At 43.5% G+C, this 27,994-nt stretch overlaps 2 protein-coding genes across 11 annotated transcripts; one reads left to right on the top strand and one right to left on the bottom strand.

Moving 5' to 3' along the window:
- Positions 1–8: 8 nt before the first annotated feature.
- Positions 9–27,909, bottom strand: IWS1 (interacts with SUPT6H, CTD assembly factor 1). 7 transcript variants are annotated; one of them, XM_032120052.1, is made up of 17 exons: positions 27,792–27,901; positions 27,365–27,480; positions 25,423–25,479; positions 25,280–25,334; positions 20,938–21,610; positions 20,223–20,415; positions 19,928–19,985; positions 19,531–19,631; positions 19,110–19,260; positions 17,551–17,633; positions 17,137–17,266; positions 16,332–16,449; positions 15,507–15,618; positions 15,260–15,316; positions 14,924–15,035; positions 11,738–11,841; positions 9–2,183 (listed from the first exon to the last, which is right to left on the bottom strand). In XM_032120052.1, exons 5-17 carry the CDS (start codon positions 21,560–21,562, stop codon positions 2,135–2,137), a joined length of 1,893 nt encoding a protein of 630 aa, XP_031975943.1. In that variant the 5' UTR covers positions 21,563–21,610; positions 25,280–25,334; positions 25,423–25,479; positions 27,365–27,480; positions 27,792–27,901; the 3' UTR covers positions 9–2,134. The 7 variants fall into 7 exon arrangements, with proteins under 7 accessions (XP_031975943.1, XP_031975937.1, XP_031975944.1 ...); XM_032120046.1 differs by lacking the exons at positions 25,280–25,334; positions 25,423–25,479 and having other exon boundaries at positions 27,792–27,909; XM_032120053.1 differs by lacking the exons at positions 25,423–25,479; positions 27,792–27,901.
- On the top strand, positions 1,968–11,358 carry LOC116448967 (coagulation factor IX-like). Of its 4 annotated transcripts, none has more exons than XM_032120055.1 (8): positions 1,968–2,070; positions 3,661–3,821; positions 4,687–4,711; positions 4,843–4,956; positions 5,864–5,998; positions 6,633–7,339; positions 8,795–8,912; positions 9,795–11,358. In XM_032120055.1, the coding sequence occupies exons 1-8, from the start codon at positions 1,992–1,994 to the stop codon at positions 10,370–10,372; spliced, it is 1,917 nt and encodes a 638-aa protein (XP_031975946.1). In that variant the 5' UTR covers positions 1,968–1,991; the 3' UTR covers positions 10,373–11,358. The 4 variants fall into 4 exon arrangements, with proteins under 4 accessions (XP_031975946.1, XP_031975945.1, XP_031975948.1 ...); XM_032120054.1 differs by having other exon boundaries at positions 5,794–5,994; XM_032120057.1 differs by lacking the exons at positions 1,968–2,070; positions 3,661–3,821; positions 4,687–4,711 and adding an exon at positions 5,069–5,125 and having other exon boundaries at positions 4,867–4,956.
- Positions 27,910–27,994: the final 85 nt, after the last annotated feature.

Raw genomic sequence — 27,994 nt, 5'->3', positions numbered from 1 at the left:
AACCAAAAAAACCCAACAAAATTTAATTCCAAGCTTTTGCTGGCTCTATTTATCATGAGGTCTGTAATTGTCCTCTAATTAACAAGGCAAGCAAACAATTCTGTTCATTCCTGTTCTGGTGAATGCAATCGACTGCAGGCTGTGTTAGCATTGCTGGTGCTTTTGCTGAGAAATACGTGTTTGTTTGCATCTCTGTCTGTGTGTGTATCAGTAAAAAAATAAAGACATTCAGCACCAGTAAGTCTATAGGAAGTAGCAGTAGTCCAAGTGAAGTTTAATATCACAATTTGTACTTGTTTCTCATCTTAGTACTTGAGACTTGTTAAACATAATTAATCCTGTAGAATGAGAAAGGAAAACTATCTCTGCTGTAGTGTTGTATTTCCAACATCTCGATGAGCTTGGATACATGTTTGGATCAGTGAAGAACTTCAGAGTGCTCTTGTGATGAGACTGTTAAACAAAAAACCCCAGGTACCACAAAATTTTATTAGGGTTTGTGAGAAATTTAATATGGTATCAGCAAGGAGGCTTAATACCTCTTAAATTCATGAGCTTGTTCCCTCAGAAGCTGCCTCTCTGTGCTCATTACCCAAGTGAGGATGTTGAGTCATGCACTGAAGAAGTAGCAGTCAAGCCAAGGGCTTCTTTGTCACTTGCTGGCTCTGTCTCTCTCTTCTCCTCCTCTTTTTGCCTTGGGACAGGATTTAGGGATGGATGAATGCTAAAGAATAATGCTTTGAACAGCAGCCTTCCCACCAGGCCTGCACTGGGAAGAGGGAACCTGTATCACTGACTCGCAGGGAAAAACACAACTGTGTTCAAAGGCAGTAAAACAGAGATCTGAGAAACAGCAGAAATTGTAATGTCAGGGGTGGCTGTCACTGTGGCAGGGCAATATTTGCCTGCCTGCAGGTGACTGCTGTGAATCCTCCTGCACACTCCCAGCTTCGCATATTTCAACAGAGGGCTAACAGAGCAGCTTGCGTGTTTTCCAAATTGGTTGGTCTTACCTGCTGAAAGGTGATGGAATGTCAGAAATGTGCTCTCGAAATTTCCACATCTTCCTGAATAAATTTGTTGCAAAAGGTGGCTTTTATTACTGAAGGATATTTTTAAAGACCTTTTGAATTCTCTTTTTAATGCACCTGTGCATATGTGGAAACACATGCAATTTTGTTCTGATTTTGGGTTTCTAATGTGTTTCATAGAATCCAGGTTGTCTCTCCTCTGTCAATATTTGTGACAGGTTAATGATCAATCTCTTGACCTCATGGCTGTTCCTGGTGTACATCCAAATCTCTTTCCTGTCTTCCCCTAAAAAAATAAAGTGAGTATAATTGCATGGTTCTGTGTAAGCTGAACTCACTCTGGATCCTGTGTTTTTGAAAACATGCTGCAGGTAGCAGAGAAGTATGCGCTGTCGAATCCTGGTAAATCATTCAGTGGGGGAAGGTAATGCCAAGAAATCCAAACTTCTGTCTTGTACCTGTGACTCCCAGGTATGTGCTGGTTGGTGCCTGGCTGGGGTTGGTGTGGATGATCTTACTTGCCCAGACCATCAGGAATTGCACAGTGGCTGCTGGAACTGCTGGGACTGCTGGAGCTCGTGGCTGGTTGTGCATCTGCCCTTGGTGCGAGAGCTGGCACAGCGGGGCCTGGGCTGTGACTGGGAGCGGCCCCTGCTCCTCTGGGGTCTGGCCCCTGCACTCCCATGCTCCCCATGGCTTTTCTGTGGGGCCTCTGGCTCAGACCCTGCACCACATCCTGGGCTGGCTCAGCCTCTGCCTGTGGGGATTCCTGCTGTGGTGACTTGGAGAAACAAGGGACACAAGGTCAAAATGAACTGGGGAGATGTTGATTTCTTTGTCCCTGCTCTTGTCCTTTTGCTTCTACTTCATCTTTGTTGCTGGCTGGTTTTGTGACAACATACTAACTTGATTCTTCTTTTCCCTCTGAAGGAAGTCAGAGTGTTCTGAATACTCACTGACATGGGGGGCAGCTCCTTACTTGCGATATTTCTCCTGCTGATGTGCTCCATCAACAGCAGCTGCCCGTTTTCATATTCAGGTAGTACTTCTGAGTTACCTTTTTAACTTGTGTTACTGTGGCAATTTCAGCATTTAAACTGAAACTACATTCCTGTTCTGAACACAAAGTCCTGTGGGTTGAAGAAACACTTCCTGAAATGCACAAGAAAAAAATAATATTTGTATATATATATTTCCAAGAGAAATCAGCTTTTCTTAGCTTTCTACTTAGCCCGCACCCCTGCTGAAAAATATTCTCCTTGTGATATTGAACCCAAAATCATTATGATTTTTGCATGGCAAAGATTTCCAATTTGGGACACTAAAATGAGGCACTCTCAACATGTATCCTTGGACCTTGTGTTGACTGTTTTACACAAGGTTTGGAAATGGCTTCAGAGAGCTGTAAAACAGGCACGAGAGTGTGCAGGATCTCGGGGATCATTGTGGCTGCTCTTGCAGAGGAGGAAGAGCAGAGCTGCCAGTGTATCTGCACACCAGAAGGCTCACCACAGGCATCTCCTCTGTGTGCAACATCTACTTAGAGCAGGTAAATCCTCTGAGGTTACCCCAGAATACAAGGAGTGCTGAGGGGGAATTTCACTCATGAAAGACATTTCACTCATGAAAGATATTTTCTGTTAACAGACAGCAGGATCTATCCAAAGCCTTTCTCCACTAAGAGTTTTTATGGGCTGTTACTAATTGCCTAGAAATGGGAAAATTTAATATCGTTCTTGAATTTCAGGCATTGCTGTAGATACTGTTCCTGCAGCTACATGGAAATGTGTGTTTTCACAGTCCATCTCCAAAACTGGGTTCTTTGTCCAAGGGTTTGATTTGCGCAGGGCATTGCCCCTTGACTTGGAAAATGGAGCACTGTTAGGTGCACTGCTACGTGGTTTTTTGTGGGCTTTGTGGGGATTACAGCCTGAGCCTTCAGCTTAGAGCATTGGTAGCAGCAGCCTCTCCATCTGCTGAGTGGGCTTTGGATACTGGGCCACACTTCTGGAGATGTAACAAAAAGGCAAAAACCTTTAGAAGCAGCAGGGGGTGTGGGGGGGGGGACCTTACTGCCATATTCCCTCTTTGCATTCCTTCCTTAACTTACAGTAGTAGCTTCAGGCACCACAGGAGAAGGGCAGGTAGTTCAGTGAAGTGAAGCTGAGATGACCTAGGTATAAGTACAGATCTGACACTTTAATATTTCTCTCAATGGAGGATTGGTGGCTGTCCTGTTGTGGCCACGGTAGCACCTGGAAAACTCTGGGTCTCCATTACCAAATACCAAACTAATGATTGCTGTGAATCAAGATGGTTGAGCAGAAAAATATAACCATCCTCCACGGAAGAAGCTGCAATACTCAGGAGTCTTGTGGAATAAAAAATTATTTCTGCACTTATCTGCAGGTCTCAGTAGTGGCTCTTTTGATTCACTGAAAGAAAGCTTAAACTACTGGTATCTTTTGCTGGAACACAGGATAATTTTATTTTCCTTTGGGCTGTTTGTGTAAATTTCCATTCCCCCTATTTATACCAGCCCACTGAATACTTGTCTGACTGTGACTGTAACAATGCTGCTGCTGCTGCTTTGTGTTCCTGTACCAACTGTTCAGTTTTGCTCTTCTAGTGTTTATGAGAAAAGACAAAGCCCATGAGGTGCTGCAAGTCCATAAACGTGCCAACTACTTCCTAGAAGAGATTCGCCCAGGGAACCTGGAGAGAGAATGCAACGAGGAAAAGTGTTCGTTTGAGGAGGCTAAGGAGATCTTCCAGTCACAGGAGAAAACAGTGAGAAACCTGATTTTAGGAGAAATAGAGGAAAGTTAGCAGTGGGGTATAAATAATCCTTCCCGAGCCATCTGGTGTGGCTTTGGTAGGTGTGTGCCTATGGACGCTGCAGCTTGAGTCCCTTCAGGGTAGGTCACTCAAGGCACCTGTGAGATTTCACTTTGTTGAGTGCTCAGTTTGTTGTGTAAATGTTAAACACAATTCCTTGAAAGTATCTAAACCCCATATCTGTGTGAGTATCAATCCAGCAACATGACTGGGACATTTTCAGAGGTCACTTGCTTGATCAGACCCTCCAAATACAAAGGAGGGGTATCCTGCTCCCAAGGGCCTAACAGCATCCTGCTGGGAGCAGGGCTGGGGCATTCTGCCAGGGCCTTCTGCTCAGGGGTGTCACACAGAGCTCTCACAGAGGGGCCTGAGCTCTCCTGGATCCAGCCCAAGGTGCCAGGTGATGTCTCCTCAGCAGGTAGAGCAGTGCAGGGGAAGTGGCTCTTCAGAGCAAGGCAGCTGGTGCTGAGGCCTTGCATTGACACATTTTGGGGGGGGTGGTGCAGGTGATGGTGGTGCCATTTGAAACTCCTGGGCCAGGAGACACTGGCTAAAAGGTTTATGGACCTGAGCTTTCCAGTTTCATTTTGGTTCCAGGACAGCCCAGTTTGTGCACTCTAGGGCTGGTCCATGGTGCAAACAAAAGTGAGTGGCATGGTGGTGATCAGGAGATCTGCTCTGAGAGTGAATTCATGGTTCTAATCAAAATGTTAGTTTACATGGACCCTAAAAAAAAGAGTTTTCTAAATTATATCTTCAGTAATCAATATGACCGTTTATGACTGTTCTCTTCATTTGTGATTTCTTCTTGCAGATGGAATTTTGGTTCAATTACAAAGGTAGGTAAAAAAGGAATTTTTAGAAAATGTATCTCTTGTGTCCCTCTTGGGTACAAAGAATTATGTAGCAATTTAGAGCCAGGTTTCTCTTAATTCCTGGAGCTACACTCTACCTTGTTTCTTCTCCGTAGGTTTAAATCCATGTAGTACAAATCCCTGTAACAATGGTGGAGTGTGCAAAGTAAGACACTACAGTTACTTTTGCATCTGCCCCCCCGCATTTGGAGGACACAACTGTGAAACAGGTGAGTACAGGAGCAGACACACTGACATTCATTCTGAAGGAAGGATGGCATGTGGTCATCTCCCATCTGCTTTCAAGTAATGACAGGGAATTACCCCTTTTTATCACTTTAGAGGGATAACAACTCTAGTAACTCCTGCCATAGATGTCTGCACTGGAGATCAGTCATGGTGAAGCTCTTCTCTTTTATTGAGTCAATCATCAAACAAATGAGACAAAGCCTACTGTAAGCAAAAAGAAATTATTATATTTATGTTGTCATATATGAGTAATGGGAAAGGAAGGAGAAAAACTGCCTTCTCTTGTCAGATTTTTGATCCTCTGAAAGGCTGTATCCAGTTTGCAAACTGAGGCATGAAATAATAGCAAAAGCTAAACTAATGTGGAAACTATGAATCATAAGTAATTTTTTTCCTCCAAGTGTCAACTTTTTGTCTGTACAGTGAAACAATTAAACATGATTATTTTTAATGTAACAATGAATAAAAATCTCAGTCAGTTTCTCAGAGAATTTCCCCCCTGCCCCTAAAATGCCCTGTGCTTTAAACTTGCGTTGATATAAAAGACAGGGTATGCAGATGGATCAAAACCAGGTGTATTTAGAAATGTTTTCTTTTCTAGGCCTTTTCTTGCCCCTGGTCCACAGGTAGAAAGGCCCCGAGCTCAGCTGTGGCCTCAGGACTAAGTTGGCAAATAGGAGGAGAATAGTTTAAACAGAACAGCAAACATAAAGTCTGGTTTGCTGCAACTCAGCGTGGGTTTCTAGAACTGTAAGAGGTGGTTCCTTCTGTTTCCCTGTGAGATTCCAGCAGATGTTTTCCTACTTTCCTTGATGCAGTGGTAGCTCTGGGAGCTGCCCGGCGCCCGTGCGCAGCTGTGACCGCGCGGTGCCGGTGTTTTCCTGGCAGAAAAGTTGGAGTGCTGGTACAAGAACGGCGGCTGCTGGCAGTACTGCAGGGACGGCGACAGCGCCTTCCACGTGGTGTGTTCCTGCGCCAGGGACTACGCCCTGCACGAAGATGGGAAGAGATGCGTGCAGGCAGGTAAAGCAGGGGCGGCTCGGGTTACCTCAGGCAAGGGGCAAGTTGGCAGGCAGCGACTTCTCCTTCACTAATTGCAGAAGAGCTGCAGACGCTGCAGCTACTGCAGCTTCCACTTAGTGTATGAAAAGATCCGTCTTATTTAAAATGTTTATCTCTTTTAAATGTTAAGGTTCCTCTCTATCAGGTGTCTGTAATCCAGTGCCCCTGTGAACAGGTACTGGGTCAAGGAGCAGCAGGACAGTCAGCTCTGGGTCTGTTCCTTCTGCATCCACACGGGCTAAACAGTGTCATGATGCTGAAGTGCCGAGGGGACAGGCCGGGGGCTTTAAAACTGGCTGTTAAGGCAGGAAGGGAGCGCTGAGTTTGCGTTCTGTCCTGAAGAGGGCCCTGGGCAGGCTGCTGCTGGCTGATGCCAGTGACTCAGAAAAGGCACAGCCGCGGGCCCGTTTCCGGGCAATGAGCTCTGCACATCTCAGTCGGGTGCTGGCCAATGGGCTGTTGAACATCACGCTGTCAGAGTTGTTCCTGGGCTCTTACTGGAAGGTTGAGTCCTATCCTTGGAAAAGCTGCGTTGAGTTCAACACGACACCACATACCCTAAGCTCAAGGCTGTTTCTGTCATTCTTCCCTCCAGCACCGTTTCCCTGTGGCCTGATCAAAGCCGGGTGGGCTCTGGAGGAACAGCGGCTGGGGCCGAAATGGCTCCGCAGGGGCCAATGGGAGCACAGGGATGTCGTGCCCAAGTGGAATGGGAACACAAAGGGCATGGTTAGGCAGACAGAGCTGGAACACAGTGATGTTGGGGGAAAGGAGACTTTAAAGGATGCTTTTGGACAGAGCGTGTGCACAAAGGGTGACACTGGACAAACGGGGATGGCAGGAGATGTTTTCAGCTGGAACAAGACACAGGTGGGCTCTGTGACCCAGAAACCACTGTGGGACAGTGCCGTGGGGCAAGAGCTGGATGTCTCTAAGCACTACGAGGCAGTGGAGGAGACCGCCAGGCCTGGTAGGCCCAGGGGAGCCCTGGCTGCCCAGGGTGAGCCGACCCAGGGTCCTGCAGGGCAGAACAAGACCACAGCACCTGCGGCCAGACAGGAAGGAACAGCGGGAAATACTACGGAGCAAAACCAGCAAGGGGAGGGCTCTGGCCAGAACGGAACAGGAGCTGTTCAGCATGGGAATGAGGGGCTGCATCAGAGCAGTGACGGGGGAGATGTTTTGGACACGCCTCAGCCCGCCCCTCAGCCCTCCCAGGCAAACATCGGCTCTGCCTGGGAGCAGTATGACTCCAGAGTAACGGGAGGAACACTGTGTCATCGTGGACATTGCCCCTGGCAGGTAATACTTTCCTTCCAGTCTCACCATAAAACACCACACCTAAATGCTTGTTTACTTTATCATCACTGGGTCCATCAGGAGGAGCAGAGTTCATCAAGCCATTATAAAGTTGTTTGTTTCAGGTCAAGAGCAATGGAACCACAGGTATTTCTCAGTCCTCTGCAGGGCTTTTTGATGATAGGGACCTTAAATACCTTTATCATTCTTCCCCTATCTTGCTTTTGGATTGGAATGTTAATACCCTCTCTCTTAAGTCAGTCACATCTTCTGTACTCTCATTCAGGTTGTGTCTGCATGTCCTTGGGGAAAAGCCAGGCTTTGCCTCCTTTTGGAAGGCTGGTACTTTTCACAAGTCAGGTTCCATGGCCAGCTGAGATTCCTTAGAGCTGTTCACAGGTGTTACAGTAAGGGAGGTAAAACTGAGGCCTCAAAGGTGAAGGCAAGTGCATGTGGCAAACAGGGATAACTGAAGTGTTTGTTTCCATTGTCTTGTTTTGGATTTTAAATCATGGTTTGGGGCATTTTTTGTGCATGTCCTTATTTGTTGCTGATTTTCACTCTATTGTTTCTGGTCGGTGTCCTAGTGCTGGGTGGGGGTTTGTGCACAGAAATTCTGATCTAAAAAACCCTCATGTTACCATCAGTCTCTTTTACTGCTGTCATACAAGTGGATTTCCCAATTCCGCAAGTCAGGAGGTATTTACAGGTAGAAAAATCAGAGGTGGACAAGTGAAAATGTCACTATTAGCCAATTTTAGGGGTTTCCACCATGTTATAGCCTGATTCTGAGTAGTTATATGGGAATGTAGTTTGAATGCTGCCCAACCTATACATTTTCTTCTTGAAATGAAGTGTTACCATCATGGAAGTTTCAAGTTTTCATTACAGCAGGCAATTTGTAACTTAATTTTGTGTATATATATATATATATTTTTTTTTTTTTTTCTTGAGTTTAACACATTAATTTACAGGTCTAGAGAGTTTAATTGAGGAGATGCTGAGGCACTGATGGAGCTTATAACTTTGAACAGACAAGACGGACATCAGACACAGAGCAGCATGTTTTAACTTCTCCATTTGCTACTGTGTAGATGATTACAAATTTGATGAACAGAGTCCCAGTGAACTACACCTTGCAGTTCTGTTCCTAGCCCCCAAAACTTTTCAAACCACATGAAACAAAATCTCAGTCATACATGTTCCTTCAGAAGAATGCCAGCCACTGCAGCAGGCAATCGATTGGAGTTTGTCAAGCTTAGTTCCTTATCATACTCTGCTCCCTTGTTCCAGGAGTGCAATCATTTTATTACTGTTCTCACCCCACCTGTGCTTGGTCTGCTGGTGGGGTCGTTCCCACCAGCCGTGTCCCTTACCCAGGGTCAGGCCTGCAGCCGACCATGTGTGCAAGAGCCTGGCCCCGCCCTGGTGCCGGGTTCTGCTTCTCCCCTCCCGCAGGTGCTGCTCCGGAACAGCCGGAACGTCGGGTTCTGCGGCGGGAGCCTCATCAGCCGGCGCTGGGTGCTCACGGCTGCGCACTGCCTCGACCTCGTCAGCCCCCAGCACGTCACCCTGGGTGAGCAAGGGGCACCTCTGACTGCAGCTGGGCCTTGTGTGACACAGAAGGCAGGGCTGAGACAGGCCCAGCCTCTCTGGGATTTAGAGAACACATCATGGCCTTGGCACCATGCAAGGGCTGAAGGGCTGCAGCTGGTCCCTTTTGTTTCCACTGAGAACCTGAGAGCATAAAGCACAGACCCATTCTGGCAAACTCACTGTGCACATCTCAGGGACACTTCAGGGTGAAGAGTTTCTGCAGGTGACAGTCTGCGCTCAAGGCGACAGTCTGCGCTCAAGGCCATTTGGGGTTTCAGTCAGCCTTAAGATTAGCTTCCTCCTGTGCTGCCTCTTCCACTAAGCCTGTAACTGCGTCAGAGCATAAAGCTCCTCTCGCCAGCTCCAGCCACAGGAACTGGACCCTTTGCAGTGGGAATGCTGCAAACACAATTTGTGCTTAAACCCTTGCAGAGAGGGAGGAGTGGGAGGAGCAAACAAGTGTTCCAGCACTGGGCACGTGACAGGAAACAGTTCTCCAGCCTTAGATCCAGCTGCAGCTTAATGCTCATGTCATGTTCCTGAGGGGAAAACATGGAAGTTTAGACACAACAGTGCTTACTAAAAATAACTGACAGTATTTATGGGAAATAAATAATCTCTGTTAGTGTGTCAGCATCCAGGCTCCAGCTCTGTCCTGCCTCTAAAGGGCACCTGGATAGTTTGGACTGCAGGATCACAGCTACAGCATCAGAAATCAGTGTCACAAGCAGGATTTGGGTTGGGCTGTCCCACCTTGGAACAAAAGATAGAAGCATTATAACCCCCTATCCTTCCTGTTCCCTGTGACAATACCACCGAGGCTGTTCAGTTTGCTTAATGGTTTAACTTGTCCTGAGTGCAGGAGACTTTGACAAATACCAGAGAGAGTTCAAGGAACAGAAGATCGCTGTGGAACGGAGCTGGACGCACCCACATTACAATTCCAACAACTACAACGGTGACATTGCCCTGCTCTACTTGAGCAGTGCTGCTGTTTTGAATGAGTACGTGATTCCCATCTGCCTGCCCAGCCCTAACCTGGCTGCACTGCTCTCCGAAGAGGGGAGAGTGGGGATGGTTAGTGGCTGGGGAGCCACACACGACAGGGGCTCCACCCTGCGCTTCCTCATGAAGGTGCGGCTGCCCATCGTGGGCCTGGAGCGCTGCCAGCAGGCCATGGACAGGCTCCTCACCGACAGCATGTTCTGTGCAGGGCACAGCACAGCCACGGCCGATGCCTGCAAGGGGGACAGCGGGGGGCCCTTCACTGTGTCCCACCACAACACCTGGTTCCTCCTGGGCATTGTCAGCTGGGGTGAGGGCTGTGCTGAGCAAGGGAAATACGGCGTATACACCAGAGTATCCAACTACATCCCTTGGATCAAAGAGGTGGTTGAAAGTGTAGCAGATTCAGAAGACTTTACAATTGACTTTTCTTAATACCACCTCTATGAACGGAGCAATTCTGTTATTACAATGTTTCAGCCTATGACACAATGCTTGCTCCCATCCTTAATGGTGTAAAATCAACTTAGCCTCAAAGAAGTTTTGAAAAGCATAAATTGCTAAGTATTGCTGAGTAAAGTCCTTGTGTACAATAAAGAACTATCTGCAAGTAACAAAGGAGGAGATAACTTTTCTTAATGTGAATTTGGAAGATTTGTTTTAGAGAAAGCAAGCACTTTCTATGCCTCAAGCCTACCTGTGTTACCACAGCCAGGCCCACAGCCCTGTGTGAATTCAGTGCTCACCGAATGAAGTGCAGTTGTGCTAATGGTGTCCGTCAGAAGGCAGTGCTCAACACAGGGAGGGAGCTCCAAAGTTCTGGCACAAAGTACAACCTCAAATACAAATCAGTTTACTAAAATTACAGATGTTTTCCAGTACAAAAACCAGTGGCTGTATGGAATTGTGTATAAACTGAGCAGGAACCTTCTGCAGGAGGATAAAAGGATTTTGTCATAGAATTCTGAAGAGTTGATCTTTGTGTTTCATGTCAAAAGTTTTGATTTTGTGACCCTTTCTAACAGTTGACTATGACATTATGATTACAAACCCTCAGAACTTGTGAAAGTCCATTCTTACTGTTCCACAACAGAATCTTTGTTTTCATCAGAGAACAAGCAGTGCTGAGCTATTACAATTAATTTTGGCTGGAAGAATTTGCATTAGGCATTGCACAAGACCAACCAGGTTCAGTACTTCAGGGAAATGTCTCTCAGTCCCCAGCACCCCCCCTAACTACAGGACCAGACTGTAGCATAAGACCTACAAAAAAAGTTGGGAGATGAATCCATTCTAACCCCTGAACCTTCTGGCCAGACTCTGGCTCTGAACAGCTCTACACAGTTCACAGGGTTGCATCTGCCACTATGGCAGTAAAGAATGTCCTGGCTTTCAAGAAATGAATTAAAAAAAAAAAAAAACCCAAACCCTAAACCCCTGAAGGGCTCAGCACACTAAGAACACACACCTGACATGGTTACTGCATTATATGCATACCTGGGGAAAACAGGAACAGAGCTCTTTAGTGCCCCAGCCAGCACAGGTGTCCTCCTTCAGTTCTCGCTTCAAGCTGGTGTCCCAGCACACAGCTCTATGTTACTGTCACTCCCTCCACTCTCACAGGGACAAATTTAACATGTGACCCTCCACACACTTGCAATCTCTCCATGACTGGTCCCAGCAGTAACTCAGCCAACACCAGGATCCCCAGAATTACAGACTACTCATTACAGCAAACAGGCTCTGCTCCTCTGGCACAAAGATGACTTCTTTACTGAAGAAATACCAACTGCCAATTACCTGTGCAAAAGAGTCCTCTTCTTGGAGGCAAGCTCAGCAAAGACAGCCATTTTCAGAGGTAGAGGCAAAGAAGCCACAGTACCAGATGTTACTCTGTTGTCATTCTGTAGCAGCAGGAACAAAGAAACAGCATTATCCCCCCTTACACAAGAACGTTCTCCTTCCCACTGGTAAAATAAACTTTTGCAAAATTACTGGTAAGCTACAGCAACATTTTACCTAGAAGCTGCTGGAACTTTAAGTGGTCAATCTGCTGGCTTTCTCCTGAACTTCACATTAGTCTTCATGAAAAGAAAATCTTTTGCATGGAAGATGGTCAGTATTTCTAAATCAAAAGCAATAGATGCAGATCTCCAAAGATGTAACAACTGATTAATAAAGCAATGAATAAAAAGGACACAGGTGAACAAAAGGTCAACCCCTCAGTTCTTCCACATCCCAGGTGGTCTGTGCATACCTTCTTCTGAGCAATAAACAGGCAGTCCCCTCCCAAAAAAACCCAGAAGATGTTTTATTTTTTAAAGTGTTGCAATACAACAAATACATGATCTGTACACAGGACACAACAGGGCCAGTTTAAATACAATCAGGAGAAAGGAGTCCCCATATTCACAGTCCTTGGACAACATCTTCTACCAGAACCTGAACCAACAATTTAAGGATTCACTTATAAAACAAACCAAAAAACCAAACCCACCCCAAACAAGTTAAAAAATTTAAAGGTCTCCAAAGAGTCTGTGGGTGTATTGTCTTACAGCAGAGCTCATGGGGCATTCTGTGAAGGGTCACAATGGCATCTTATTGCCCTCAATGCTGATTTTCACTGCATGGGCCGATCTGCTTTTTTTCCTGATATCTGTGAATTTCCGCATCTGTTTGTCCAGTCGACTCACCCCTTTCTTAGAGGTCCCCTGGAACTTAAAAATAAAACTAATAATTACCACTGAAAAAAAGCAGACGCCCCAGAGGTCCAAGGCAAGCGGCGCATGCGAGGCTGCACCCGGGCAAGGAGCTGGGGAGCCCCTAGGCCCAGCTGGTCTGTCTTTTCTCTTCCCAGAGGGGGAAAATGCTTCCTGCAGTATCTGCAGGGCCCAGGCAGAGGCAGTGGCACTCACAGCCATCACAGTGCAGGGTCAATCACTGTGTAGCTGGATACAGTTTGGAAGTTTGGTATCTATTGGCTGGAGCTCTGTCAGAACCACAGTGCACCAGTGTCAGCCCTCTAGGGCTTCCTGCAGGAGAGTTACACACGGATACACTGTGACTGACACATCAATTCTACACTGCCATTTATTTTAAAAGTCAAGGATTAGTATTTAGAAAGCAAGGGATTACTGGACAAAGGCAGTGTAGGGGGTAGCAAAAAGAAATGCCTAAGCAGACTACACAAGCGATTAGAAGTTATTGCATTTCATCTCTGTATTTGAACTGCAAATGAAAACCAGGTGGCGCAACAGTTACTCCGCACAGATTAATACAGTGATGCTGTGCTGACACACCACTGAAGACAAACAGCAAGGACCTTCCAAGCCATAGCCAGTGCTTCCTAGAAGGCAATTTTCCTTAACTGGACAACAGAAACAGTAAGTGATGGAAACATGACACCTTTAAGTTTGGGAGAAACAGTGATATCCAGAACATGCTACTTAGTATCTGAAAAACACATCCATTAGAAACCTGTTCCCATGGCTAAGGAAGGTGCTCCTGACGCGCTTTTAAATAAGCTTTATTCATAAAACTATTCACTATTCATTGAAATTATAGCTAAAATTTCACAGTGATGTTTAAGAAAATATATTTTAAAAATCAAATAAATATGACGCTTAAACTCAACAGTTATCTATGACTTGTGCTCACCTCTTCCTGTCACTGTTAGCTTGTGGCAGCCCTGCTCACAGCACTGAAATGCAGACCAGGAATTGTGAAAACAATTCCCAGACCGATGCATGTTCTCCCAACGCACACTCACAGCAGAGGACTCCTCTCCCCCTGGTCTCAACTCTGTACCTCCCATCAACCACCCTCATCTCACATCATTCTACTTCCTTGAACGAGCAGGTGTGAAAACACCTCACTGTGCCCCAGTCAGAGGTCAGCCGCAGACGCTGGCATGCAGTGACACGAGGTCCTGTACCAAGGGCTAAGAATTCCCATATGTCGCTTCAGGTGAACCTGGAAAACCTAATTGTATCAGAACAGCATTCAAAACCACAGGTGGTGCAAAGCTGGTTTTGAGCACAGGTATTTTCACTGAACTCCTGTCATTGGGATACCCTGAAGCTGTGCAGGCAGGAGCCATGGCAGATGTTACGTGCTAGAGCCTGTTTAGTCCTGTACAAGTTCCCTTGTAGGTCACAGTACAGACACGAGAGAATTCAAGGAGAGTTTTCCAGGTTTAAGTTAGGGTGTACACACTCCTGTCCTGCATGTGCAAACTGCCAACAGCTGGAGCACATGCACTGTTCACACCTCCCTCGAGGGATACCTCTCCAACTTGGGAAGGCAGTGGTATGGCTACAGGGGCATCCTGTTGCCTTCAATGCTGAACTTGATGGCCCGATGCACTTTGCTGAGTCGTTTCTGTTCAGCAAACCGTCTCTTGTGCTTTTCCAAGCGACTAATACCTCTCTTAATAGTCCCGGGCTAGAAACAACATCTCAATTAATGGACAGAAGGAGAGAGAACAGCAGACAGCACAGCAATTGTTACTTCTTCCATTTACACATATTCTACCACATATACCCCTTTTAAATGAAACTGTATGAGTAATGGATGAACACATAAAGCAACACAAAGGCCTCCACTGAAGCTGTTCATGTTTACCAAAACCTCAAAGGTTTCCCAAACTGGAACATTATCAGAACATGATACAAAAGCTGGGAGAGGTATAAAAACATCAGTGCAGCGACACAAGGAATGAACTGCAGCTTGAGCTCAAAATGCTTTAAAAGCAAGAGGCCTGTAAATCAGATTCTCACCTGAGAGAGAAATTCTAGAAAAGTTAACTCAAAAATCTCTTTTTGGTCAGAGAAGATGTTTTCCTGTGAAAACACGTGATGAGCTTAGAGCAGCCTACTTATCAGAGAATTTACTGTCGATGCTCACTAGAAGAGGCCCTTAAAAGAACTACCCTCCTGTACAGTAACCAGGCTTAGGAACAATCACCAGGACACTGCCAGTGCTTACCCTGGAGGACTCCATCTCCACGTTCCACTTGGGCCTGACCACGTAGTCTTTGTTGGAGGGCATTGGCACCCTCGCACGGGCACAGAAACCAGGGTCCCCGGGCCTGAGAGCCCTATGGAAAAAAAGGATGTGACTGTAATGGACAAATCTTATCCAGAAAGAAGTAAAGCCACACAGTGTGCTCTCCTCTGAAACACACTGCATACCACTGCCTCTAAAACCTCTACACGAGTTCCGTAGTGGTAGTGCCACCAAAATACTTTACTCAATTTATTCCAAAAAAAAAAAAAAAAAAAAAAAAAAAAAAAAAAAAAAAAAAAAAAATTTCCAACCTACTTTTCCTCTCCTGTCAACACTTTCTCCAGGTCTCTGCGGGGAGTCTGACCACCAGAGCTGCAAGAAAAGTAATTATTTATAGGCATCTATACAAAGAGAAAGAAATTTTAAAAGACAATCAAGTGTGTTAAAAGAAAGAGGCCGTAACTCACTACCCTTTTATTTCCTGTAGTGTTTACACACCACTTTGTTTCTCTTGATGGAGTCTTAGAAAGAAGGATTTCCTGTTTCGGCCTGCTACTCCTACCTGCTCAATTTCCTTCGATGAGGCATCTGTTCCAAATCTCGCTGTTCCCTCTCTTCTCTGGTCATGCCTTTGTAGTTTGAGGTAAGGCCAAAGATGGGTCGAGACCATTCATCTATTAAAAAAATAATTAGTTAACAAAGACCAGGCCTTTGTTTCTCTCAAACCACACTGGTGATAAAGTACAGCTTTGAAAGTTTGTGGCTAGTATTTACGCTTCCTTTAACCAAATGATTTTTGAGCCCTTAGTATTTAATGGAAAAGTAGCCTTGTTAATAGAAACAAGAGCTTTCCTCTCCAAAGCCTCTGTTGCCTGCTCTTTTAGGATGTCTCCAAGCTCTCAGAATACTCAGTGTCAGTTGTCCTGCACACCACAGGAATGCTATTTTAGAAATACGCAGGAAAGTCCCTAAAGAACCTAAGTTTATCATCAGTCTGCAGCCATTCTGGATGGAATGCACTCCACATGGAGTACAGCTGGTTGAGTAGTAAACATTCAGTCAGCCAAGTTCTCTCTAAAGTCCACGGAATAAATAGTCCTCTGGCAGCATCTTCCTGCCTTTGCAGCATATACACAAGATCTAGACAATGAGCCAAGAGAGAAGCGGGACAAAACAAATGCCACCCTCTGGTTTAGGATAAGAATGAAACAGGTGCATGCAGTAGTTAATGTAACAGTGTTTGTTAAGAGCTCTATGAAGTGATGGAACAGATCAGTGAGGTTCCTACATTGCAGAATCTATTCTACAGACAACAGAAGTGCATCAGAAACTGATGCAGAAGTTCCATTCCCCATCAGTGGAATCTCAGGCAGGCAGGTTTACGTACTGATCAGCTTCCCGGCCATGTCCTTGTTCGGTCTCGACTCCTTGGGGTGTTTGTACAGGTACATCACAGCCCGTCCAATGCCACTGTGCTTCAGGGTCTCTTGGCTCACACTGGGCAGCTGCAGAGTAAAGGAAAGTCAGAAAATAGCAATAAATGATGTCTGAATATTAATGGTGTTGCTGAACTTTGCAAAAAGACCAAAACTCACCTTTCACTTAAATATCCTTGGAAAAATTAATGTTTTTCATTGCCCCACTAGGAACTGTTTAAAGTATCAAACACCTAAACCTAGAAATTTGCCATAACATTCTTAGGTTTATACACAAAATTAAGTAGCTTTCTAGAACTTTTTGCTCCGAATGCTCTTTAGCTTGTATTACCCCAAAACTGTGCTACTGCCTTCAAACCATTCATTCTACAAAGATAAAAACTTACGTGGCAAAGACACTCAAGCAACCAGCTTAGCTACAGACACTGAAAGCCTACACTGAGTGTGAGGGGCCTTCCCACACACTGCACATTTTAACAGACTGGAAAAGAGAAGGGACCACAAGGGAAGAAAATTCAGGGATGCACAGCAAATAACTCTTCACTTAAATCTGCGTATAAACCTGAAACAGGCAGGCAGGGCCAAATCATCTAAATTGTTTTACACCTGTTGTGCAGGTTGCTTTCCTTGTGTGTTTCCCTGCACAGCCCATTGGCAACAGCTGCAGTTCATTTATCACCCAACATTTCCCTAAAGTGCATGACTGTAAAACCATGGAAGCCACTAATCAAATATGGTTAAAAGTCAGTTCCAAACCTCTTGCAGGATCTTCAGAAGCTCCTCCCTTATCTTTAGTGCTGGCAGACTTCGGTCTGGAAGAGGAGAAAGCCACTCTTTGATGGCAGACATAACACCACTGTCGATGAAAGTTTCTTTGAGATCCTGCCTAAAAGGTTTAAAGAGAAGCCCTGAAGTCATGTAATACAGCAAAATCTTAAGATGTGATGTTCCTTCAGGAAAATAGTGCATTTGAGTTTGTTTCATGTTAAATTAAGAGGGAAAATTATGTATAATTTTAGGTTTTTGAGGTCACCTAGCTTCAGCATTTACCTGGAATAAAAAGAAAGTGTTTGACTCCATACTCAGTACAGCTGTAGTGTAACTCCATGAAATCTTAAAAATTCTTACTATTCCCCAAAGTTACAGTTAACTGAAAGAATGACAACTCACTTTTTAAGATGCATAACTACAGTTGGTAGCAAAGTTAATTTCTTCAGTGCTGGTTTCTTCTGTGTATTCAGCTGACGATCCTCCTGTAAAGAGTTGAAGAATGAGCACAAATTAATGAAAGAAAGAAATCAGCAACTCTCATTCTTTGCAACACTTACAAGAATAAGACTAGTCTATTAAACTAGAAGTGCAACTTTGGAGGGATTACACTAACTTTATCTCCTGCCCCACCATCCCACAGCTCACAAACAATTATGCAATAATTTCTCTGAAAAAAAGGGTCATCACTTTAGTTAATATTTCCCACAAAAGCATCACATTAGGAGAGTGCCCCTAAATTTACAATTTTTTTCCACTTCATGACTTAGATTGACTACAATAAGTGGAGGTCCTCTATGCTGTGCACAGGTAACTCAACACTTTGTTAGTAAAGCCTCACCTAAAAAGCAGAAAAAGCTAACCAGAACAGTGGGAAGGGAGAACATGTATTTTCACCTCTGCAATTTCAAAATTACTTTAATCCAAGGCCTGATTGTCACTATCTGTTCAGTACTTGTCTCTCATATCAAAAACACCCACTGCAATTAACAGATTTCTGTCCAGATGTGGTAATTCCTTTCCACTCATCCTAATCCACTGAAGGCTCTTTCTGTGCAGTGTTTGTTTTATTGCAAGGGGGAAGATTCTTCTACTGCATCTCTTCCCTCTTCCTGCCCCCAAATTCCGAACTTTACCACCTCACTCAAAACATCTGGCTGTCATTTTGTCCAAGAAAGGCTTTCCTGTCAAGCCCAATGAAGTTTCAGTTGCCTTCCAGATTGCCTTCTCACTCTCCCCATCTTTCTGAACTCATTATCCTTCTGATCTCATTCTCAAGAAGATATTTTTTTGTTTTTACTGTTTGTAAAGCTCCTCTTTCTAAAGTCCTGTATATCCCTCAATTGGTTCTAATGCGTTTTGCTGTGCTGTTTATTAATTTGATTGCTACTCCAACAAAACAGAAGACACCTGACAAAAGGCCAATAAACCTTCCACGGCAACATATTAAAACATTTCTCCTTGAAAAACACGGGCTGCCAAGACAGAATGTCCTATGAAAAACACAGGCTGCCAAGACAGAATGTCCCATGAATCTGTTCCTCTGACATCGTTACCAGCACTGTCATTCAAACAATTTGGAAAAGGGCTCTTCTCAGGAACAAATACCAAAGTATGACGCATGCCAGTAACAGTATAATGGAATTAAAGCACATTCCCTTTCTCAGTATTTAATATACTTCTAGGTAGTTTATAGAGCACCTATATATCCTTTTTGATATAAGGTGATCTCAGCTGATCAAAGTTTAGCAATTTAGCTAATTTTAATTTTTAAAATGTGTATTTTATCAAAATTTCAACAGAATAAATATTTAAATTGTTATATAGACATTAGAAGCTTTCCATAGTGTACAGGTTACTCCTGCTGAATACAAGCCAGATTTTTGTATCTTTTTCATCACAAGATTTGCCCATAGAAGGGAACTGAATTTTAAGGTATCTTTGGAACCTGGAAAACTCACCTCAGCAGCTTCATTCATCTTCACAATCATGGCACTGACCACATCATCTGCGTCACTGATGAAAGTTCCCCCGTCACGGTTCCGCCTGCGCTTGCCGCTCATGCTCTTCTTCCGCTGCAGCATCATGTCAAAATCTGACATGAAGTCCATGCTGAAACACAACCACAGCATTTGCTGATGGTCCTTGGTAGGAAATAATTGTGTTTCTGTAGTGTACAAACACTGTCTCAAGGCCCCTGTGAGATAATTAGTTATTCTCAGTATGCAAAATGCAAAACTACCGAAGGACTCCAGTGGCTCCCAGAGGCCCTCAGACCTCGCTGTAATACCCAACATGTGCACACCTGTAATATCCAGGGTCCACAATGCCATTTCACCAAAATCTGGCATTAAGAAAGGAATACACAACCCACTGACTTACTGCTTCCCTCTTTTGATGTTATCATCAGAGTCCGATTCATCTGCTGTCTCCTTCGTGTCTCCACCACCTTTTTCTTCCTCCAAATCCTCCTGGTTAAAACCCTGATGGGCAAAGACAGTGCAAATCAGTGTATGGATCAGGACTGAGCATCTATGCAGGTACCTGACACTAAAAAAGCTTCAGGTAAGTCTTCAGAGGATCTAGCAAGATGAACAGTCTTTTTGATTCCCCCTGTGACTACTGTCACACCAACTCTCCCAAAAGATGAGCTGTAAATGTTATTTAACCCAAAGACTGCTCCCCAGTGAGTCTGGCAGATACAAAACTGACCTGATGCAGCATATACATTCTCTTCAGATCTAGCAAGTGAGCAGGAAACATCCAGAATAATACTTACCGTAAATTCCTCCTCTTCCTCATCACCAGATTCTCCAAATATATCTGCGATCAGGTTCCTGTGAAGGTAACAGCAACATTTATCTATTTGGACTGCAACAATGAGATGTGTCTTTTCTGCAAAATCTCTAATGTGAGAAGATCCCCTTTTCATTCTGTCTCCTACTACTGACCTTCCTCTTCATGCCACCAATGAAGGTAGACAGTCATTCACTGGTTGGGATTTATCCATTTTCTATTCACCATCACTCCCACAGTCTTCAACCCCAAAATAATTCATATTCTTTCACACTTACTCTTGTTCATTTCCAGATTCACTGTCACTGCCAAACAGATCTTTCTCTTTTTTCTTCCCAGCATTCTCTTTTCCTTCTTCGTCCTCCTCCTCACTATCAGACACAACATTTTTCTTCCTTTTGTCAGATTTCTCTGAAGCAGCGTCACTATCTGATTCTTCAACATCAGAAAGGATTCGTACCTTTTTTGCAGCTGCCAGCAGAAAAGAGCATTACTACTTGTCCCAGTAACAGAGGGGACAACTGTTACTCTCAAACTATTCTCTGTCTAGTCTTCCTACACCAGACCATTGCCATTTCTTAAAAAGCATATCCACTTTATTAAATCAGCAACTGGAGCTTCCATACATGTCTATCCATAAAAAAATTGTAATTTTAAATCTCTCACCCCCAGTATATGAAAAAAAAACTGACAGGAAAAAACTACTGGAGAAACAGCAATGAAGTAGATAAATAACAAACTATCATGTCAACAGATGCCAGTAAGATCCCTGCAGTCTTCTGTTAGTCTGAGTTAGACCTACTTATTACTCAGAAGTATTAGATACACATTCACACAGCAAAGCAGTTAGAACAGCCACTACAATTGCAATTCTGCTCCAAAACCAAATCTGATTTATGGTTTCTCACTTAGATGTTTTATTCACATAAAAGCAACAATTTAACTTTCACACCACTGCCTGTCACAGCAGGTTTTCACAGTATAGTTTCTTACGTGTTTTCTCACTGTCATCCTCACTGTCAGAAAGGATGGCTGTTTTCCTCTTCACCGTCTTTTCTTCCTCTTTCTCATCTTCCTCACTGTCCGATATTTTATGTCTCTTAGGGGCTTCATCTTCACTGTCAGAGCCCTGAAATCCTTTCCTTACATGTTCATTATCTGAATGATGAGAGTCATTCTGCACGTCTTCCTTCCTGTCCTCCCCATCGCTATCTTCAGACTCTATCTGCTTGTGTCTGGAGACATCCTCATTCTCTGAGTCACTGGCTGGCTGCTTCTGGAGCTCTTCACTCTCGGAGTCACTGGCTGGCTGCTTCTGGAGCTCCTCGCTCTCAGAGTCACTGGCTGGCTGCTTGTGTGACTCCTCATTTTCAAAATCACTGCTGTGATCCCTCGGAGGTTCTCCATTGTCAGAGTCACTCGCTCGATGATTTAAGGCCTCTTCATTTTCAGAGTCACTTAAATGCCGGTTTGGATGGTCCTCAGTATCAGAATCACTGTCTTTCCCTCCATGCGTTGCTTCATTTTCTGAATCACTTACATTGTGATTTGGGGGCTCCTCATTATCTGAGTCACTGTCTTTTTGCCTTGGGATATCTTCATTTTCAGAGTCTGTCATATGAGGCTCTCCTACTTGCCTGTCATCTTCTCCATCACTGTGTTCATTCTGAAACAGAAAAAAAATCTCAGGGAACTAAGCAAAAACACCTTAAAAAGTAAAGAAAAGATGTTCTGAATTTTTGCTTGTCCTTCCTGCAATCTGATTATCCAAGGAGCTGCAAACTGAAATAATTTCTACGTAGAAATAATGAGACAATTTACATCAAAAGACTATCTAATACTTTATACTAAGAAAAGTATTAAGAGATCAATGGAAGTATGTCCATCCTGCAGCTCCATGGTATTTTGAAAATGGTAACAGAACTCACAGAACACTTTAAGCATGTCTAAGAAGGGTCCAGTTGCTCAAGGGTAAAGGCTTAGTACTTTTATTTTAATAGGTCAGGCCTTCAAAGTGGTTTAGGTGACATACCCAGTAATAAAGCAAGAAAGAGTATCTTGCATCTATCATTTTATTTTCCTGAAAATCTCAAAGAGATGTTTTCTCTGTGAAATACATCTTACTGAAACAGCACAAGCATTACTCTCCAAGTGAAGCTAGCGCCTGTTTCTTTGTCCAGGAAACCTATTTAAGAACAAGTCAAGACCAAAAGCCTACCAAAAACCAGGAACTAAGTTTTAGTCAGACCTTTCAGAGTATTATTGTTAACAAGTTTTGTGTTTCTATGCACCAGAAGAGTTTCAGCACTTCGCTCCCCTATGCTGACAGCTCCTGTGCTCATCCACACACCCAAGATAACCCATGCACAAATACACCCACCTGACAACTTTAGAACTGAAACAATCCTTTGACTTTTCTACACAGTAAAAAATACTGAGCCATACGCTCCATTTTAGAACCTCTCACAAGCAATCTTGCTAAATATAATTACTTACAGCATCATATTTTATCTTTCCAACATCTAATTTCTACTTGGGAAAAAAATTTCAATTGCATTTACCCGAGAATATGAAATTAGATTCTTGAACACTCGCTCCATTAACTCAGCTCTCACAGCTACTCTCACCATAATCCTGTTTTCAGCTGAAAACAACACTGCACAAGGAACTTCTGCATACTCAACTCAAAGCCTCAGCCAGGCTTACCTCAGTCATTTTGTCTCAGCTATAAACTTTTTCTACTTCCAAACTGAGTATTGTCCTAGGGGATGCTTTAAGACCTATATGTGCTGGAGTTTCCAAATCTCTCTTTTCTGCAATTTAATTTCCTTGGAAACAGACATTCTATCTATTTTTATTTTCTGTAGTCATTCTACTCCCACATTCAGAGCCATGAAAAAATCATAGGTGTAGCTATCCTACACCTACAACAAAAAATACTATTAATCTTTAAAATGCATGATGCAGGAAGAATTTTAAATAAAATTAATTTCAATTGCTTTTAGGAACTACTTCCTTCATAATTATTCTAAGTGGCAAAGAGCACTGCTTTTTAAGACTTTGGACTTTATATGTTTAGTCCCTTGGCTAGCACTTGATAAAGATCTTCTAAATTACTGCAGAATGACTAACAAAGTTACTGAACAACAAAAAAAACCCAAGGACTATGCAATTTTAAAACATGCACTTTAAATACTACTTCACTATTTCCATGCTGCTTAATCCTAATTACAAACAGCTGATGTGACAATCTGAGTTGTTTTCTCTCTGCTGCTTGCTCCTGTCTCTACAGCGATGCATCTTTTGAATCTTTTGTATCCAGTAGTTCTCGTTTCTCCTCACAGAGAGGAAACATGGTTCTGTTAAAACCTGAATCTGGAATTTTAAACAATATGAATATTAGGAAGTGACAGAATTGAGGATGTACACTCAACTGCTCTCAGCTTGTTACTTACTATTTTTTTCCCCTACCAAAAAATCACTTGGATTGCCATCTCCTAGTATGTCCCACATAAACCAATCACAGGTGCATGTGACAGATCTTCCCTGAGTGTAATACTTAAGATTAAAGAAAACTGCAGCTGCAAACAGAACAGAAAGCAGATTCCCCAGCAGTTACAGGTAAGGTCATTGAGAAACACTGAAATGAAATTGGTATCTACAGTAAGAAAAATTATTTAATCCTTGTTTTTCTACCATTTTATTTTTTGTAGGTTTGTCTGTCTTCTCTCAATGTCAGACGGTGAATGCTGAATAGTACTGATAATTATGCCAGCAGTAATAAAGGATCTTCCTAAATGAACCCAAGGAAATTAATTAAAATACTACTCTTTAAGATATTAGGATCATCACCTTCCCAGCTTCCAGTTTAGAAATTCTTTGGTGAACAAACAAATTTAAGAACCAACTAGAATCAGTAATGAGCCTCAATATTTCTAAGATCAGAAGTGTGGCTGCAAGTTATATATGCACCTGTTCAGAATTAATCACTAAATTACAAAGAACTTCTTATGCAAAAGCTTGGTGAGAGGACACTATAATTATAGAGCATTATTACTGCAGATTATTACAAGATTCCGAACCTTTACTCTGTTATTGCAAACTGACAATCACTCCTGAGAATGAAGATGTTTGGGGAGGGAGAGCAGACACACAGCTGGCAGGCTCGCCCAGCGCTCAGAGCAGCTCAACTGCTGCAGTGTGACCACCTGGAGAAGCAGCACCGAGGTAGCAGAGGTGTCCCTGCACACTCTGGGCACACAGCACCACCTGCTCCAGCCCGGTGTGGGAGGCTAGGCCAGGCAGCAGCACTGTGTCAGTGAGCGCAGCAGCGCCCCACAGCCCCCACCCAGCACCACGGAGCACCTTCTGCAGCAGAGCTGAGACCCTGCACGGGCCGGAGCTGCCCACAGTGGGAAAGACTTCTGCATACAATTAATGAATCCACATGTTTTGGAATGTAATTGATATAAAAAGTGTACCAACTTCACAGTAAAATGACTAAACACTGTTGGATTAAGTTTGATAGTCTTCGCCACCCCTTTTAAACTGTATTAGTTCATCTCTAAAAAAGTGTTTTCAAAGAAATTAAGTATGTAATTTTTGACTTTTCTAGTTTCCCTTTTCCAAATACTTAACTGAAAGATCAGACATTCTCAAAACCAAGTAGGTCTCAGGTAATTGCTACTGCATTTTTCTCTAATTCCTTTGCTTTCTTTTCTTCCTCCTCTTTATCTATAAACATTTTAATTGAGATGTCCTTAACTTTTTTTTTTTAATGAAAGAGCTCTATAACATGAGGCTTTAGTACAGTATAAAATAAAGAATACATCAAAATCAAATTTACAGTGTTACACTTCTATGTAAAAATTTCAGCTACCAAGCAGTTTATTGGATCAACATGCAGCCACTTTTAAGAGCTACTTCTTTGATAATTTAGTAACTTCAACAAAATGGAACCCATCCACTACAATCTCATGAAAGATAAGTGTTAAACTAAGACCTACATAACCATCATGGGCAGATCAGCAAGTTCCTCCTTTTTTCAGAAGTGTCACATATTGGTGCTTGCTAACAGTCACAGTCTAACCACAACTCAATTCATGAAACAGCAGCAACTTGGTGGAAGTGTAAGAACTAAGTTATTACAGATTTCCCTACGACCCTGACTTGGACAAACACTGTAAACATGATTTCAGATTCATTACTGTACTAAAACTAATTCTAATTGTCTAAAGCAGAATCAGTAAGGACATCAAGGAGAACATTTATAGATAAAGTGGGATTGGGGGAAGGAAAGCCAGAAAAGAATTGTGGAGAAGAAAAACCCACATACCTGAGACCTACATAAGTAATTCCTCAGGATTCCCCTTTTCTTTAAAGTTAAGAACCTGAAAGAAAAGTTTGAAATTTTAAAACTTTAGTTCTTTACATCTGCGTTCTAAATTAGAGATAAAATAGTAATTAAATAGACTTAACTGATTAGGCTGTCTCAAAGGTTTTATTACCTTTGAGTGTCATTTCTCCCACATACTCCTAAAGATGAAGAAAATAAGACGAGAGAATATTTAGAGTAAATAATAAGACAAATGACTGAAAGCTACTCCTTTCAGAGATGGCTGCTCCACATTGCCTTTTGAGTGCAAAGTGAACTCAATGCAGGGCAAGAAAAATTAAGACTTCATAGCAAAACCAAATATTCAGATTTTGATTTGAGCTGAATCAAATAAAGCATTAAGACTTGACGGTTCACATTTAGTATTGGTCAGAAAGGTGGCTTAGCTTGGCTCTTTTCTTTTAATTGACTTTCTGAAGTATTTTATCTATAGAGGAATATTCACCTGCCACCACAGAACAAAGCCCTTAAAATATTGCAGCACATGAAGAGGACCAGTAAACAATGATAACTGGTACTTTCTGCTTACCTAAATCTGAAGAAGACATGCTGCAGATGTAAACAACAGTCAACTTCCTTGTCACAGTAAGTAAAAGTAAAATCTCAGAGAAGCATAGAAAAGTAAGAGCCAATGATTAAGCTTTTGTACATGGCAGAAAAAGTTTAATATTATTGTAGCAGCACCATGACTCTTCACATACTCATCACACTTTTCTTTCATTAAAACAGAAGTACTAAATCCCTCCTGACAGATAGTTATGTTTCCCAGGCTGAGAAATATGTTTCCTGCCACACTGAATTTGTAATTGTCACAACAGGAGACGCTGCCTCACACCAAATCTATTTCTTCCCTTGTACTTATCAACACCTTTCAAAAAAAGTAAATTCCAAATGTGCTTTACAGGTAAGTTCAAATACATGGGAAGAACTTTCACTTTATACAAATACAAAATCTTCATCCAGTTTCTAACTCTGAGGGAAGTATGAATTCAATAAAGGCGGGGAAAAAAAAGAAGAAAAAAAAAAGGATTGCAAGTTATGCCACAATGGAGTCAAGCCTTCTCCCACATCAGCCTATGTCGCATTTTAAGCAATTTCTAAAATGTGTAACACTGAAAACCCAGCCAGAGTAAATCCTGATCTTTACATAAAATACGCACACCACTATGAAATGGCTTTGATTACAGTTTTTATGAGTATCAAAAAGTTCTCTGTAACTTTGCTGGCTAGAAGACCTGAGTTCACAGGCCAGAATTACTCCATCCGACTAAGACCTGATATAACTCTATTGTGAGTCACAAACAATTCTTAAAAATTAACTCTTAACTTAAAAACTGTCCTAGAAGTCTAAAGGGAGCCTTCTCTTTTATCACAATTTCTTCTCAGCCCAAAAAGTCAATCCACAAATGAAGTGACTCTGTCCCAGATACAATCCTGGACCAAAGCCTTTCCATGCTGAATGTTTCTCCAAATGGGAACCACTTCAGAGGAAGAACAGGTCCCATTTAGAACCCTTAACCTGCTCCACATGCACACCTGCTCCTTTGTGAATTACAAGGTGAAAACCAGCATAAGGCAGACTCAAGAGTCAGTGCCCCCATCTGACATGGAAGCTGGGAGAACATTTATTCTCTGGCAAGGAAATCTACACCTCCAAAGCATGTGGGTTTACATCACTGCGCAGAATTTCAGGTGCAACTTCGAATTCCTCATAATCCATTGCTTAGAGTTTCAAACTCCAAAATTTTATCTTTGTGAAATCGAAGCTAATCGAGTACAGCTTATTCAGGTTCAGAACAATGTGTGCTATCATAACAATTAAGAAGAAAATCAAAACCCTAGCCAACATACTTGTCAAGAGACTATCCGATGCATTTTTATGGAAGTAAAGTTTTCCCCGATAGGACCCTTAAGAAGAACTGAATAAATACGTATGCCTCGGTTATGAGAGAATGCCACTTTAAACAACAACAAAAAAGAATTCAGAGAAGAGTAAACTTTATCTAGATAAAGCTCCCGTAGTACCTCTGAATGGTGCCCTACACTTCCATTCTCGGATCCAGAATGCTGCTCGTTTCCTTCATCTTCCACATCAGATCCTGAGTCTCGCTCGTCTTGCACCGGAGTAGCTCCTCCATCATCTATCCCGAGGTTAAAAAAAGAAAGTAAAACTCAGCGTTTAAAGGAACCGCACAGGAACCGGGCGGGCTCCCGCTCTAACGGGGCAGGAAAACGGGGCTGTCCGAACAAAGCACCCCAGACACCCCCGGAGAGCGCACAAAACCGCCTACACCATGCGGGCAGCGACTGATGCACTGCCCACACACCGGACTATTGAAGGAATTAATGCCGTGCTGCCCTCAGGCCAAGGCCCGCCCGCTGTCCCCCGGAACCCGCGGGCCCCGCCGTGACCGATGCCTTCCCCGGAGGGTCCCGCGCCCCGCGCCGCTACCTGACTGCTCCCCGCCGTAATAGTGGGTGTCCATGCCGCGCCCCGCGGTGGCGGCGGGCGCTGCCCCGGGCGCTCCCTCAGCGCGGGCCCGGCCCCGCCGCCTCGCACAGGAACAAGATGGCGCCTCCCCGCCCAGCAGCACACCCGCCCCGCGCGCACGGCGCGCCGGGTCTCGCGAGACTCCCGGGGCAGCGGCCGCCAGG

Source organism: Corvus moneduloides, chromosome 10 (genome assembly GCF_009650955.1).
Source record: "Corvus moneduloides isolate bCorMon1 chromosome 10, bCorMon1.pri, whole genome shotgun sequence".
In the NCBI taxonomy this organism is placed as follows: domain Eukaryota; kingdom Metazoa; phylum Chordata; class Aves; order Passeriformes; family Corvidae; genus Corvus; species Corvus moneduloides.
This window is presented reverse-complemented; position numbering and strand designations above follow the sequence as displayed.